Raw genomic sequence first — 15,631 nt, forward strand, 5'->3', positions numbered from 1 at the left:
AGGTTTTGTTTACAATATACAAATACATTGTAATGAAGGCTCTGACACTATGCCTTGAAAAGTCTATTCAAGTGAATAGTCTTTTGATATTTTTAACGAATTTTTAAACTAAGTTAACACAACAAAGCGTTAATTAGGGTGCTTGCGAAGCGTGTAATATGAAAAAGCACTAAAGACTGTCAATCTCCATCTCCTTTTGCAAAACTACACTGATGCACTGCATCTGTGGTTAAGCAAAAAAAACCATACCATAGGTGAGGGAGTCTAGTCAGAAAGCATGATTCACTGGGATATTAGAGAAGTTACAGAAGCAGTACTATAGTCTCTCAAAAGACAGTTATCACAGGCATTAATTTCAACCAGACCTAAAGCATTCAATTATATATTTCCCCTAGACAACAGGTTTTTGTTTGGTTTGGGGTTTTTTAACAAAACTCAGTTTCTGAGAAGCTGTGTATTTCAACATGATTAGTCTTTCCCTTTTCTGGCATTATTAAGATTTGCTTTGTCATTTCTGTGAAAATATATAATCTTATTTTATGGAATGGATAAAGTACGGAATAGGATAAAGAGGTTCTAGGAGTAAACTTTCTGTATAAGGAAAAAGAAAATGAGTGTAGACTTGACAGTAATACAGTTCTCCCTGCATAGTTTTTAAAGAATCTTTTATTTCTTTACCAGAGGTGCACGACAGGAAAAAAGCAGTCAAACTTACCAAATGTCGAAATTCTACCGACAGGCTTCCATTTGCGGATTCCTCCATGTTCATTGCTTTCACGTGTGTTCCACACAGAACGAATCTACGATTACTATGGAGGACATTACACTTACATACTCAAATAGTATTGTATTGGATAAATTAAGAAATCTGTTATTTTGTTTTCTTACCTTACAGTTGAAACATTCCTAAAATAGAAGAGGGGCCGGGGGAGGAAACAGATTGTGAATCAGTAAATGTGTAAGCCATACTTGCACTGAGGAACTTATCTTGAGACAGTAGATTTTGCCTTGTTAAAGTTAATTCATATTACCAACAAAACTGCAATTTTTAAAAGAGAGCTGAAATTTGTACTGTCCAGTTAGACTTTTGCATCTGGCCAGATGCAAGTAGTGTATTTTATCTAGGTTTTTTTCTGCCATTGGAATGATATGTGGGTATCAAAGTACCAAAACCCTTAGAAAGATGGAGTTTATGTAGCAGTCTTAATTTCAGGCAGGGATAAAACTCTCTAAGCTCCATAGTTACTAATTACAGCACCAGCTTTTCAAGCACAAGCTTTGTGCACTACTTGGAGCAGTTGCATTGAAGGTTCCAGGCCTATTAACGCAGAGATAAGTGCTATTTCAAAGTTAACTATCCCATAAATGCAATACACTTTGATTTAAAGTTTTTGTGTGATGCCACTATTCCAGACTGATGAATTTTACCTAAGTCTTGAAACAAATCTTAAATGGACTTCTTGCCTCCAATTTGAAAATATCAATTAGAAATAGCAGCTTTTATAAAAAAAAGACAAAGTCGTCTTCCACATTGAAAAAAGAAAAGCATTACCCTGATGTTTTAACTGGTTTGGGTTTTTTGTTTTTCCTTTTTAGAGCAACTTCTAAATTAGATAGGGTAGCAATTGAAAAAACTGTGTTATCTCTGTAGGGAGAGAGAGAATATCTTCACTTTAAAGTTTCTTACTTGTCAATAGTTGCTTTCACTCTGATCTGGTAGTTTAGCTCTGGCAACTTAATTAGCAACCTTCAAAACAGAAAATGTAAAAGTGAATATTAACAGAATAAATTTCTCACCAGAAAATATTAGAGACCAGTAGCTCCACACCAAAGTATCTGAAATGATTATAGTCTGAAAACAGATTAGGCATCTAGGATTATATCATGATTTACAGGGTTGTGTACTCAGAAAGAGGGGCTGAGCTGTTCCAGTGGCGAGTGTTCCTGCCCTGCACGTATGTGTTTGAGGGAATGGCTAGAGAGACAACAAAGAGGTAATAATTAAGAGATGGATATGTATAATCTGTGACTGCACCGTAGATGTACGTGTACTTTCCTTTACGTACCCTTTCCATCCCCCAACCCTCCATGCATTCTTTTCGCTGCAAGGTGGTAATGAGATGCGAGTTCCTCTCCCACCTTCGCTCTTTTCACAAAGTCAGGCAAGGAGCTACTGGGAGAGAGATAGCTTGTCACTGATTCACCAGAGCCCCCCAAAACGCAGAAGTTTCTCTTTCCTACGTGCAAAAGTGACTCAGTATTCTAATGTTGGCTCGTATCATGTGGATCATTATTTACTCAGTTTGCGAAGTCATTAATACAAGAATTCAATGCATACAGAATCCTGAAGGTGCTGACTTTTCGCCACAGTCTGCCTTTCTTCCTCACACTGATTTACTCTTTATTGCCACTTATTACGAGTGACAGATTCTGTGGCCTTTATATCCCTATTCCAGAAAACTCTCCCTGGAGTCAAAAGGACTCTAATACAAGTTGGTCTGCTTTGCTTTCTAGACTCTGAAACAGTCTCCTAGGATAAAATGCAGTACACAAATGAAGGAATTTACACCAGATTTCCTTTCCTTACCTTAATTTAACAGTGAACTGTATTAACGTTTTAAGAACCATTGGCCTCTGGGGATGTGTTGGCATGCAGGGCTGCCTTTCAACCACAAATGAACTGTGTGAAAAGAAGTGAAACAAATAGATTGTTAGGAATATGCACAAACAAACAGCTGTATTAGGGGAAAAAAAGTGCTGTTACCTCTTAGAGATTTATTTTTCTACGGATGCTGAAGTTGGAGGTATGTATTCCAACACTTAGTTCTCAAAATGATGCAATGGTCTAACTTACAGTTGAATTGTTCCCATAAGAAACAGATACTTGGAATACATTAAAAATCAAAACAAAACAAATTCCATAGTCCTAAAATACCAGGCTGATAAAAATCTGGAAGACCAAGACTTCTATCAGAACCATAAAACAGAGCATGAAAATACACTGAGCCTGGCTCCAATGAAATTAAACAATCATTTTATCTTTTTTCATTTTTTATAAAAAACCAATTGACTATGTTTTGCTTTCAGATAGTCACTTGTGGTATATCTCTCATATAGCCAGTACAAAAGGCAAGAGGAATTATGATAATATTTTATATATTAATAGAATGTCTTGGTGGGGAAGAGGAAAGACAAGGAACAAATTAGCACCTGCCACTTTACTTAAAAAAACCCAAACCCCAAAGAAACAAACAAACAAAAAAAACCCCAAACCCCCAATCTGTTCTCAGCAGTAAGTACATGACTCCTACTGAAATAAATGGATTTTGTGTGTTCACCTAGAGTCAGGACTTGACCACAAACCCTTAACTACTACACATGAGAAGCTGCCTGGCACCTTCGGCTTCCAGGAATTTTGGTGACAGCTGTACATACTTTTTATATTGGAAACTCGGTCTTTAAGATCTTCAGAGACTGAACCTTTTGTAAATTTTTTTTTCTTCTTAACAATGTGGTCTCATTGTTGCCAATGAATTTGTGTCAGTTCAGGTAAAGTTATGTACGCTGACAATGGCTTACGCACTTCCGGAAAAGATTGTAGAGCAGAAAGTTGACTTTTTCCAGCAGTTGAGGTCTTTGCACTGGGATAGGGTCCCCATCATAAGTCAGTCTGGTCAACAGTTCGTCCAGTTTTTCTAGTTGCCTTCTAACTTGAAAAAGACTCTCTGCCAACAGCGTAAAACTACAGCAAAGACAGAAGATTAGTTTGCAATCTTTCATGTAAACGGCTGCTTAGAATATAATGGCTCCTGAAGGTCTTGCTTAGGGAAATCAGAATCAGTACCGATTGGTGCTTTCTAGCTTTATCCAAACTCGTGTCCATTCATCTTTTGTTTACAGGAGTATATAAATACATCAGGCAAAATTTCCTACTTTATTTTCAAAGATAAATATTTTTGCAACAGGCCTCATCAACAGCAATGCAATGCTGTCCGTGATAATTTAGAAGAAATATGTACACAGTTCTGACATTTTACATGCAGGGCACTTGTGCCAATTTTATTTCTTTCCTGCAGCTTAGCGGTTTTGCAAAATGTACTCTTTAAAAGGATAATATTTATATAAAATGAAAAAGTTACGAACACTGAGGACGTGCATTTCTCAGAAATGTAAAAACAGTAAGGAAAATGAAATCCAAACACACTTGCTAACAGCTTAATAGGGTACGTGAGTATAAAAATCACATCTTTTAGCTATTTTTAACACCTTCATTGGAAAAAAAAATACTTCAGTGGGAAAAAAACACACAAAAAAGGCAAAAAATACTTTTTCTTCAAACCTAAGAAGGTTCTTGGTTGTTTTCCTTCCTTTTTTCTTCTTACTCTTTACTTCCACCTTCTCCAGAAGAGAAGTTTGATGGGAGAGAAATGACCAGGACGTTGACATTCTCTGGCTGCATTATCTTTTTAAATATAATGCCTTTTTTTATTTATTTATTTGCAATCACCTTTAGAGTTTCCACCACAGAGACTACTGCCACTCAATTCCTGTGTAGTTTGAAGTCTGGAGGAGTGATGTACCTAGTGAGTCAAAGCATAAAGTGTCTACCCAGCTCCTGCCTAGACAAAACTCCCACTATCCTCAGTGACAAACCCAGTCAGCACAGTTCTTACTCAAGCAAAACTCCCGAGAGGGTGTGTATCATGTATCTGGAACAACTGTCAAACCAAAAAATGACTGACTGCCACGGCTCAGGCTCAGCAGTTCACTGTAACGTTATTTATTCTGAATAGCAAATGTTGTCCACCAAAACAAATTGTATTTGTGTTATTTACTTGCTTAGCTGCTAATGAATTTGCTACTGTTGCAAGGTAACTGATCTAAAGGAAAGATCATTTCATGTGCAGCAGACTTCCTGTGGTTTTCAGTGGAAACACAAGCTCAAGGCAAGTTTACCAGTTCTGCAGCTGATCAAGCCCACCATGGAGAGGACCCCCAATGCAGGCAATCTGCTGCCGTCTCTTCCAGTCTAGCAGCTCTTCAGTCAGCATGTTGCTCATAAGCATATCGATTTCATGAATCACACGCCCTATTTTACTGAGTACTTCCTGTAAAATAGGAAAGGTATCACAAACTGACCACAGGGAACAGCCACAAAACTCAGCAATTATCATAAAAGTGCTGATTACATTTCTTTCAATTACTTTGCAAGTAACTGTATTTAGCCCCAACGGCTTTAGTCTCTCTAATTCAGAGGTGACTGGATTCATCACCCATTGTACTTGAAATTAATCCTGAATGTCTATGAACTCTTTCTCAGTAAAACGTTTTTTGGGGGTGGGAAGGAGGATTGTTGCATTCTTTGTGGGCATAACACCTCCAAGAAGGTGGAGGTGTTACATTTGTGGAAGGTGGAAGGAGTACATTTACAAGTACTGTCAAGGTAAAAAAGTCCTCCTTTTGTTTTGTATCATACCCAGTGCACTGGTTTTTTTTGCTTGCTTGCTTTTATCCTTAAAAAGCATGTGGACTCAAACAAATTGCCTAAATGTACTGTTTTCTGTGCCGGCAAGGAAGTGGTCAGGGGAATATTGTCATATTTGCAAGTCTCGGTCACAGAACAGAGCAAGGTACCATTGGTGGGTTGTTGGGGTTTTTTTTGTTTGTTTGGGGGTTTTTTGGCAGTTATTAGATTACATTTACTTTGAATACTTTTTGCTTACTTTAAAAAGTATATATTGCCAACTAAGTTATCCATTTAGTACAGTGCATAAGAGGTCCTGTGAAGTGATGCCCTCACCTCCCTTCTAAGGTGTGCAGAACCATATCCTTGATTGAGCCGTTACTTAATTGCCAATTTCTTAACTGCTAGTCAAAATCACCCGCACCCACCCAAAACCTTTTGTGGATTTGTAACTCCTGTTATTTGTCTGTTCTTCTGAGAGGAGGATTTAAAAAGGCACGCATACGCATTTGAGTATTCGATGTGGGAATAAGGGGAGAAAGCAAACAAACCACAAATGACAAAACATGTCACTAACCTTTCTCTTGTAGTCTAAAGTATTGAGCATCGCCTGCAACGCCAACATTTCCTGTTTAATGAGGGCGCTGTTTTTGTCGCTCTGCTCTGCAGGGGGATGAAAAAAATCAGTACAAATGCGTGCATGGGTGCGTGCGTGTGTTTATAAGGGGAGGAGGGGAAAAAACCACGAGCAGACTGCAGCATGAACTAGTGAAAAAATAAACTGCAGATATCAGTAGATTATGTAATAGGGTATTTCATTTGAATGGACTAACTTTAGTACAAGTTTAAGACAAGGTTTTTATGACTCCACTCTTTAGATGTGCATGTGGAACAGGAAGAGATAGAAAACATACAGATGATACCTAGAAATCTATAAATCTCCTATTCATGTGCATACTGGTGTATTATGTACATCTGGCTTGGATCAATGATTGATCTGTGCACTACTGAAATATGCTTGTGATGTCAGCAGTTAGACTAAAGGTCTTCGGACTTGATGTGAATTACACGTCTGGCTGAGAGAATAGAGGTTAGGCATTTGAAACAGAGATAAAGTGTTCATTGCCGTGGGGATTTCAGCAGCCAGGAGTACTGATTACTGGGTATTTCCCCCTCTCCGTAACTTTTTTCCTTCTCTGGATCATGCATTAGTTTCAAGCTTCCCCTATGCTCTTTCATATGCAGCTCTTCCCCCGCCATCACCTTCCCCCACCTTTTGCTCTTCTTACATCTTTCATGCTACCTTCAAAAAAGAAATTGGTGCCAACTGTGTCTCCGCTAAGCTCTGGATTGACATCTTCCCATTACGTTAGAGTAGATGTTTCAACAGAGGCAGACAAGTAACTGATTGTCAAGTCAGCCACAGCAATTGCTCACACACATTGTAAGGTACTGCAAGCTGCCTTTGCTGGTGTAGAGCATTTGTTGACACAGTGAATTTTTAAGCCCTGAAAGTCATTTATATAAGCATGTTTTATTTTGCAAGTGGGGCAGGCTTCAATCATCTGCATGGTCAGTAATTATGATTGGCCTGATGACTAACAAGTCATTAAACCATGGCAACTTGATCTCTTCCGATTGCCTGGCCATATCCAGCCTCAAACATATAGGATTGACACGTTTAAGAACTCGGACATTTCAAGCCCAATATCTTTGCATGTTCAAAGGGAGATAATATGAAGATATCTGAGCAGACACAAGTGGACGTCAGTTTCTTTTCTGAAAGAGATCATGTAAGGACTGTTGCCATGTGCAGATCTCAACCATCATAGGCTGGTCAAACATGCATTCAGAGTGCTTACCAGCTGGTTATCACCACTGTGGTCAAAAAAGAACAGAAAGCCAAGTTAGAGGCTAAAAAAATCAGTTTTGCACAACTCTACTCTGGTAAATAAGAGGCTCTTCCACATCCTGCTAAGGAAGGGCCATGTCAAAGGTGAGGAAATTGAAAAATAGGTTCTTTAAATTAAGATATTACTATTTTTTCATGCTATTATTCAGCTTATCTGTAGAAAATAACTATACTTGCTCGACAAGATCCTCTTTACCCTCTTAACCCCAAAAGAGTCGTTATGTTCCAAGACTATAACTTTATATAAAGTAAAAATCCGGTTTTATGTTTACATATGTTATCTGGGTAACGTACAAAAATCCCTGATACTGGAGTCTAGCTGTGGAATCAGCCATTTCCTAGAGAATCTAAAAATTATTATAAAAACTCTTACCTAAGCTTTGTATTGTTTTATACCTGAAGTCAAATTCCTCTTGCAAGTCTTCCAAGTATTTGACATCTTGGTCAGTCATCTTTCCCAGGGAAAAGAAAGTAAAATTACTTGGGTGTTCACAGTGACATAAAAAGGAATTTGTTTTGTAATGGACAAATGTATAATGTAGTATTTTCCTTTCCTACCATTTGAAAATCCTTAAGCAGTTCTGGGAAGTCTGGTTTACTATCTTGTAAACTTTAAAAAAGACGATTGAATTATAAATGCACATTTATAACTACAGATTTATTTTACTTGTTCGGAAACCCAACTATTATCCTCTCTCCCACAGTCAAACAGTAGTTGATACAGCTTAACCACTTCTTGTTTACTAGTTCAATGACATAGTGGAAAGTAGGAATGATTACATTTAGCCTGAGCTAAATTGAAATTATTATGCCAATAACGTAACTCTCTTCGTGGAACTTTAAAGCAGGGCAAATGGATAATTTTGCATTGACTTCAATGGAAATTGGAATGGGGTCTGCAAAGCCAAGGAAGGTGGAGCCAGAGACAGGAGCAGAGCTCAGAGATTTTAAGAATTTGGGTAAAGAAATGAAACATTTTTGCTGCTTTGGCTTTTTGCAAGGGTTTGTTTTCATATGTATTGCAAAAAGTTTAGAAGGTGTTTTCTAGTAACCAAACAATGATAATTCAAAAGAAGACACATCAAAAGAAGGAGAATAAAACTGTAGGAAATCATCTGTTTTACTTTGAAGGTCTGTTTCTGTGCTGTTTATAGGAAGCCTTGATTCTGCCAACTCATAAGCAATCCTTTTTAGTTCCCTGAGATGTGCACGTTAAGTGTCTGTGAAAATACAAAAACTCATTTGCTAAATGAGGACACACAGAATTAGCCATTTTGTCTTCCTCTTTATTTTGGAGACTAAACTTTTAAATTACGTGTATTAGGTATGAAATTACATACACAAGGAGCTGGCTGATTTCTGTGTTCAACTTAATTACCTACTAAAAAAACCTTGTATCTAGAAATCGTTCTCATTTTCACTGGTCTTTCAGGGATCGCTGCGCTTCCCCACACAGGCAGAAGGAGCTGCTGGGTTGCAGCTTTGTCTGCTTTTGCTCTTCAACTCTTATCTTATAACTTTATACATAGATAGAGGTCTAGTATCACATTCTTCCAAAGCTAGCTTTATCCTTTTAAGGGTTTCATCTCTCTAACCCTTCTTCCCCATGTAGGGAGACACTGATGAGAGAACGCTACTAGGACCTCTTTCCAGTATACCAGAAGTGTTGCTCTTGAATGGTATATGGACAGGTATTTCAAATATAACTTCTACACTGAGACTGCTGCAAAGCTGAAAGTGGGGCTGGGACAGCAAAAAGGCCGTAGGTAGTCTGAATCCTTATCCTGCCTTGAACTGAATGGGCAGGTATTCTCTGACTGAGCTTTCAAGGTCTCTATGGGACATAGCTACAAGTTTGGCTCAGCCCAGCTCTGCCCTGCAATGGTATGGGAAACTCCTGGAGAATTGTTACCATCAGCTCCCAATGTTCTTCTCCCCTCACGTCTCCAAAACATGTAATTATGTCACGTAGCCTTCAGCTTTACAAAGATCTTGGTACGTGACTCAGAGGTCACGAAGGCTAGCTACTGCTGACCCAACTAAAAGAGGCGAAGTTGCAGAAATACATTTATTGAACCTCGCATCTTTTTAGAGACAGTAGGTATGTTCTTACTGCACTCAGTGGTCTGCCTGCAACTTGCATAGGGATAAGTGTGATAGCTTTAAAATAGGTAGCTCTCACACTGAACCTAGAGCAGCTGTAAAAACCTGAGGATCCAGGTATGTCCTGAGTAGTTAGTCTGGGCTGAGGTCCTCAGAATAATGGAAAATGGTTGGCGCAGCTTGTTAGCAAAAGTATTTGTGCTACCCAGCTTAAAGATAGTTCAGGTATGTCTGTATGAAAGTCATGGCTGCGTAAACAGCAAATAGGACAAAAAAATACCTGAGCGCTGTTCTTGATGGCTGACACTTTGTGTTCTACATTTCTTTGTCGTTCTGAAACCACGGAGTTCTGCAGAGACTTTTCCAGCGGACCCTGGAACACATCGAACAGATAATAGGTGGATGAGTAATAACGAGCGATAGTAACTGTACTGCAAGTTCTAGCATAGAGAGGGAATTCAGAAGCTGGTCTTCAACCAGCTGGAGACTGGTGTAAACAGACAAATCTGTTTAGTTCCACAGATTTGAAAAACATGCTGCTTTAACTTTGAAATGCAAAAGGTGAAAGAGTGTGCGTGTACTGCAAACATTAAACATCTAGTAAATTAAAGAAACCGAAACATAGATTATTAGATTTCTGAAAAAAGACCCATGTCACAATATACATATAAGAATATGTATTACATCCACAGGTGATTAAAAAGAACACATTTGACTTAAAAATTCTATCTGGGTTTTAACCATGTAACAATTTCCCCAAAATAGGTTTTATATGTAATTTTGAAGTTTCTTTCTTCAAACAACATAAAAACTATCAATGCCTTTGCAACGTATCAGGTGGAATGTCTTTTGCGTTGCATAATTAATATGAATTAATGCATTACATAATTTAAAATATACGCATCTGTTTTGCAAAGAATAATCTCTTTAAAGCCTTTCCCACAGATTAAAGTCTTTGAAGATTAGCTGTGACAGAGAAGTCACTTATAGCAATGTTTGCAGCAGTAGAGCCACTAATGAAGTACAAACATGAGTTTAAAGGGCAACATTTGGCAACCCCTAGTGCACACAAATCACTCTAGTGGAATGAGAGGACAGGATTTGGTCCTAAAAGCATGTGAGCAGATTAACATGGAGCAGATTAATGAAATGTAATTCATTACCTGTACAGGCATGCTAGCTGCAGCCAATATTCTTCTTTCTTCTCTTAAACAGTTTGAGATGATCACTGCTATATGCATGGGATTACCATGATATTTGCCCTGCAAGCACAAGTAAATACAGTTTTCAAAAATTCAGAGTTCAGGCTGTCCCCCTGGAAATCACAAACAGTGTGCTTCAGTGCCTATGAGCTACAGCTTGGTGCGGGTGGAAAAGACCCCCCTACTGTTCTCGACCTGTGTTAGTGCTGGTTCAGCCTTGCAGTGCAGCATCAGTTAGTGCCGTTGTCGTAAAATATTCTTAACAATGTTCTACAGAGATTATAAAGATACAACTCTGAGATGTACATCATTTGAAGATCAAATTGCTCCACTGCTAACACAGCTGTTTTGAAAGGGCTTTCCTATCAGCCTATTCTGTGCATGATTTTATCATGTCTTCCATTTTCAATAGGAAGTTGCTGTTAGCATGTAGCACTTCTGCCAAAAAAAACTGGTAAGCATATCAATATGGTAACGATGCAAAGCAGAAAAACTTCCTCAGCATAAAGCAGAAGACTTAAATTTTAATGTCTACAAACAATTTTTCTCCTTCAACAAATAATGAGCCTAGGATGAAGGAAGAAGCAACTCTTGTCCCAAGCCAAAGAACCAAAAAATGTCTATATTTTTACAACACCGTAAGTAAGGTCCAGAATTGCTGATGCGTGACTGAGGACTGGGCACAATTTGAAGTAATATTGGTTTGTGCTGTATTTATCAAATTGGAATGATTGAGGACTCTCAAGCAGTGTCTTTCATGGTGATGTATTCGTTCGGTGTTTCTCAATATCCTTCATGCCTTTTATTCAGTATTCGTATATCATTTATTCAGATGCCCTTTATTCAGTGCTCATACAATTTTCAGCCATTCATTAGAATTAATGCAGTTCATTTCTTTTCCTGTACGGTTTCCAGTTCTGGACTTGTTCTACGTTCCCTTCTTTCTGATTAGTTTTTATTCTCATCATATTTTGCTGCCACTCAGAACTTCATTTATTCTTGCTTTCTCTGAATGTGGCACAATAAGTTTATACATATTTAAATTGATGCTGCATTTTCCTTTGATATCTCATACCAATTGTAGTAGAAACAAGGGTGAACACATCTGATAGAAATGTGAACACACTGCTTCTATATGCCAACTACTACTATGACAGTGAACATATATTTCTAACACTTTTTACTAGACAGACAAAACTGAGTCATTTCCTGGGTGCTTTTGCATGAAATCTAAGTAATCTGATGGACTTTTTCATAATATGTTTTGACTGCAATTACAAGGTAAAGAAATATTGTATTAAAAATGGTAATTTTAATCATGGAGATTTGGTTTGAGCTGTTTGATATAAAATACCATGCTAGTGGTTATACTGTGGTTCCAGGTAGAGACTAAGGTGAAAGACATAGGACTCTTGAAACTAAATAACTGATGTACAAAATGTTCCCTTCTAGAGAAGCTTTGACTGCCATGGAGTTGTTAGTAATGAAACTAACCTTTCTAATGTTTCTAGGGTTTCTGAAGTCTTCTCAGGACAAATAAAGTACATGCCCCACAGTGCAACCAGTGCACACCCAAAGCAGTCTCAGTGCTGTGCCTCCTTTGATCTCTTTAAAAGCAGTTCAGGGTGGTGCTTTACTCTAGCAATCATCTGTACCAATTACCCTGAGGAACGGGAGTTATGGACTAGACTGATTTGGGGAGTTTCTCTGGAAAAATAAGTGGTGAGTAATACTACCCCAGGACACACTATGTCTCAGGTGAAACACTAAGCACTCCCTCCCTGCCTGCTCCTTGCCGGGCAGTGAGGGGGGATTTAACATTAAGGATACACTGCCGATTTCCACGTCAAACGACAATGCCAAAGATCTGCCGTTACTTGTTTCTCCCTGCCAGCTTCTTGGCTATAAGGGTAGTAACTATGTTCTCGCTGCACACTTCCTTCAGCGCAACTGAACTTCATGCCCAGGAATATACCCATAGTCCCCTTTATTGAGCATATTCCCAAGCTGTCTCTGCGTAGTGTTAGGATGTAGCTTTGGGAAGGGAATACAGGAACATGGGTAATGGCTATGATCTTCCTGCAAAAGACTGAGTGGAGTGGAGCTTCATGTGGAAGTAAGGTAAAGGTAGGGTCCAACAGCAACAGCCGGGTAACAGCCGGAGCAAATTAATTGCTGCAAAGAATGGTTGTGCTCTTGGCTGTGCGGTGCCAGCCCTTGACTCGTGCCAGTCCAGTGCCTGTCTGACTCCTTAGTGAGCCAATCCAGATTGCTAACTGGGTTGGAAAACACTCGTGCTTTTTTGCTGAACAGGTTTTCTGCTCCTCAGTGGACTGAAACTGCTCAGCAAAGCATGAGTTTATTGTTAAGGACTAGCACATGTGAAGTCAGGAGAGGTTGGCTGGGAGAGGGGAGAACAGGCCTGCCTTCTTTCAGCTGCAGTCAGTTGTATTGCTAAGCCTGTCTCATCTATCTGCACCTTGATTAGAGGAAAAAAAGTCCTGTTTTTAATAAGGTTTGGGATGAAAGCTGTGGTAAGAAATCTGTGACTGGTGTAAATCCACTGATGTGCATATTAATTCCTCAGTTAATGTCCGTTAACTTCTGCTTGTTGCTGTTATTTTTTTGCTGGTAAAACAGGGTCCCACCTTTCACATACATGGCTAATATTTGAGGACCATACCACACGTTGGTATCTGCAGGCTATCTGAAGCTACAAAGCTTGAGGAGTGTTTAGTCCCTGTTTACCACTGCCCAACAGAATTCAAGCACTCTAAGGGTTGATGGTTGCCTTTTGTCTTTGCCCTGTGAAAACAAGGAGTCAAACAAAAGATATTTAACAAAGTCAAGAAGAAATAAAAATCCTTTCTTGGAGCTGGAAAATGCATTTATGTAGAAGAGGCACTTCAAAAAAATCTTCTGACAGTGGGATGTTTTAAAATCCCCCACAAAAAATGCCAGGTATTAGGGACTTTCCTAGCATTTCTAGATACTATTCATATGCAAAACTTAACTCTCTCTCTCTCTTTTTCTTTGTTTCATTAAGAGAAAACCATCTGCATCAAGAGGTGAAGTGGAAATTCACCTTTTCTTTTTCTTTCTTCTCTAACTTATAAAGCTCTAATAATAAGCTGTGCCCGTAGTGATTCCCATACTTGTGCCTGTCTGGTGCTTGTTCAACTCCACTTGATTCAGTTTGAGCAGACACCAAGCAGGTCGACAGAGAACTGCTGCCTGCCCTCCTGGAGCAGCAGGCCCTCAGGACAAAAGCTGGAATAATGGTGGATCTGCAGTACGAATGCTTGCCATCAAAGGCTAGGAACCGGCCTTGCCTTTGCGATAGACACATGCTCTGAATGCTGGACAGCTGGCACGGAGCTGAGCAGTGTGCCACAGCCTGAGCGGGCATCCCCTTCTGTGGGTCTTGAGCTCTCCCTCCTAGAACAGCTATATTTATACAATCTAGGCTATCTATGTCAATAGCCTCTTTTGCAGTAATCTAGCAGATGGATTGCAACTCAACACTAATAAATTGATAAATAATAAGTTGTAACATTAAATATCTCAATAATTGTAACTTATTAAATAATAATTATTAAAAGTCACAATAACCAATGTGTTTGACTGTCAAAATAATAACACTGAGTTTTTTCTCCCCATGTTTTATACTTCTCAGAGGTAATTACACTTCAGAACGTGCCACTCAGTATTCCCTTATTATCCGTCTACTGCCAACTCTTGCTGTTCTGCACTTCCATTTTGTCTTTGGTTGAGGGAAGAATTTGCTCAAGATGACCTTGGCTTCTAAATGACTAATTGAAAATTATTTCCTATCATTGAAAGGGTAGTATAAGTTGGAAAATAAAGGAAATTTAACCAAAAAAAGGCTTGAGATGGGGGAATCCTAACTTAGTGTGACATCAGCATTGGCAGCCAGGAAAGGAGAAAGGGTGTGGATTCTGTAGTTATGCAAAATCGTATTATTAAGTTTAGATATTTATAGAGAAAACTTATAATTGTCTTTTGATAAATACCAACAAAGAGAAATTGAGGATTCACTTTTCATCTGAAGTTTCAAACAGAAACATTAGTCTTATCTGCTTATATTACTGTAATTCTGTTGTTCTTAGAAATTTTCTTTCTCCTCTTTTCCATTTTGATGAGGTCTTCCATATGATGATTTACAACAAACAACAAATGATCTTATTTGGACTGGCTTCTTCTCAGTAACTACCAGCATGATGCTAAATTTAAGCAAATGGGGGAAATTAAACTTTCATTCTGAACAGGTGAAAATTTTCTCTGAATGCTGATGACATTTCCTCAGGAGAAAACCTTCCTACTGCTGCCCAGCATGCACTGTCTCTACTCCAGAGACATCTGTTGTGATAGTATCTTACTAGATCATGAAGAAAAGCAAAGAGGCATTTCTGAAAAAACAATTTATACGTTATAGTATGCAGAGTTTAGACCTTTTAGCCAAATTTTAAAACAGCTTGAACTATTTGGGATATGTTAAGATGCATGAAACAGTGGCTGGGGAAATGCAAGATTTGATTCTGTAAGTTGTAAGATCATGGAGAAACTTTAAAATACATATTATGACACTTTAAAATACACGTGCTTTTAAAAAGAACAAAAGGGTCTAAAGCACAAGTCGTATGAGGAGTGGCTGAGGGAACTGGGGTTGTTTAGCCTGGAGAAGAGGAGGCTGAGGGGAGACCTCATCGCTCTCTACAACTACCTGAAAGGAGGTTGTAGCGAGGTGGGTGTCGGTCTCTTCTCCCAAGTAACAAGCGATAGGACGAGACGAAATGGCCTCAAGTTGCGCCAGGGGAGGTCTAGATTGGACGTGATGAAAAGTTTCTTTACTGAAAGAGTGGTTAAACATTGGACCAGGCTTCCCAGGGAAGTGGTGGAGTCCCCATCCCTGGAGGTAATTAAAAGACG

The 15,631-nt window shown here is 38.8% G+C and overlaps 1 protein-coding gene across 1 annotated transcript in view; it reads right to left on the reverse strand.

The window, feature by feature from the left end:
* Positions 1-15,631, reverse strand: part of STAT4 (signal transducer and activator of transcription 4) — a 40,446-nt gene that overhangs the window by 13,121 nt on the left and 11,694 nt on the right. Inside the window, exons 3-12 of the mRNA XM_009277124.1 lie at positions 10,643-10,741; positions 9,760-9,852; positions 7,750-7,828; positions 6,042-6,127; positions 4,957-5,108; positions 3,584-3,742; positions 2,588-2,680; positions 1,688-1,747; positions 889-906; positions 716-809 (exon numbers count right to left, since the gene is read on the reverse strand). Coding sequence (XP_009275399.1) covers positions 716-809; positions 889-906; positions 1,688-1,747; positions 2,588-2,680; positions 3,584-3,742; positions 4,957-5,108; positions 6,042-6,127; positions 7,750-7,828; positions 9,760-9,852; positions 10,643-10,741 — 933 coding nt within the window. The remainder of the gene's footprint in view (positions 1-715; positions 810-888; positions 907-1,687; positions 1,748-2,587; positions 2,681-3,583; positions 3,743-4,956; positions 5,109-6,041; positions 6,128-7,749; positions 7,829-9,759; positions 9,853-10,642; positions 10,742-15,631) is intronic.

The sequence above is a fragment of the Aptenodytes forsteri genome, unplaced genomic scaffold (genome assembly GCF_000699145.1).
Source record: "Aptenodytes forsteri isolate BGI_AS27 unplaced genomic scaffold, ASM69914v1 Scaffold145, whole genome shotgun sequence".
Taxonomy (NCBI): domain Eukaryota; kingdom Metazoa; phylum Chordata; class Aves; order Sphenisciformes; family Spheniscidae; genus Aptenodytes; species Aptenodytes forsteri.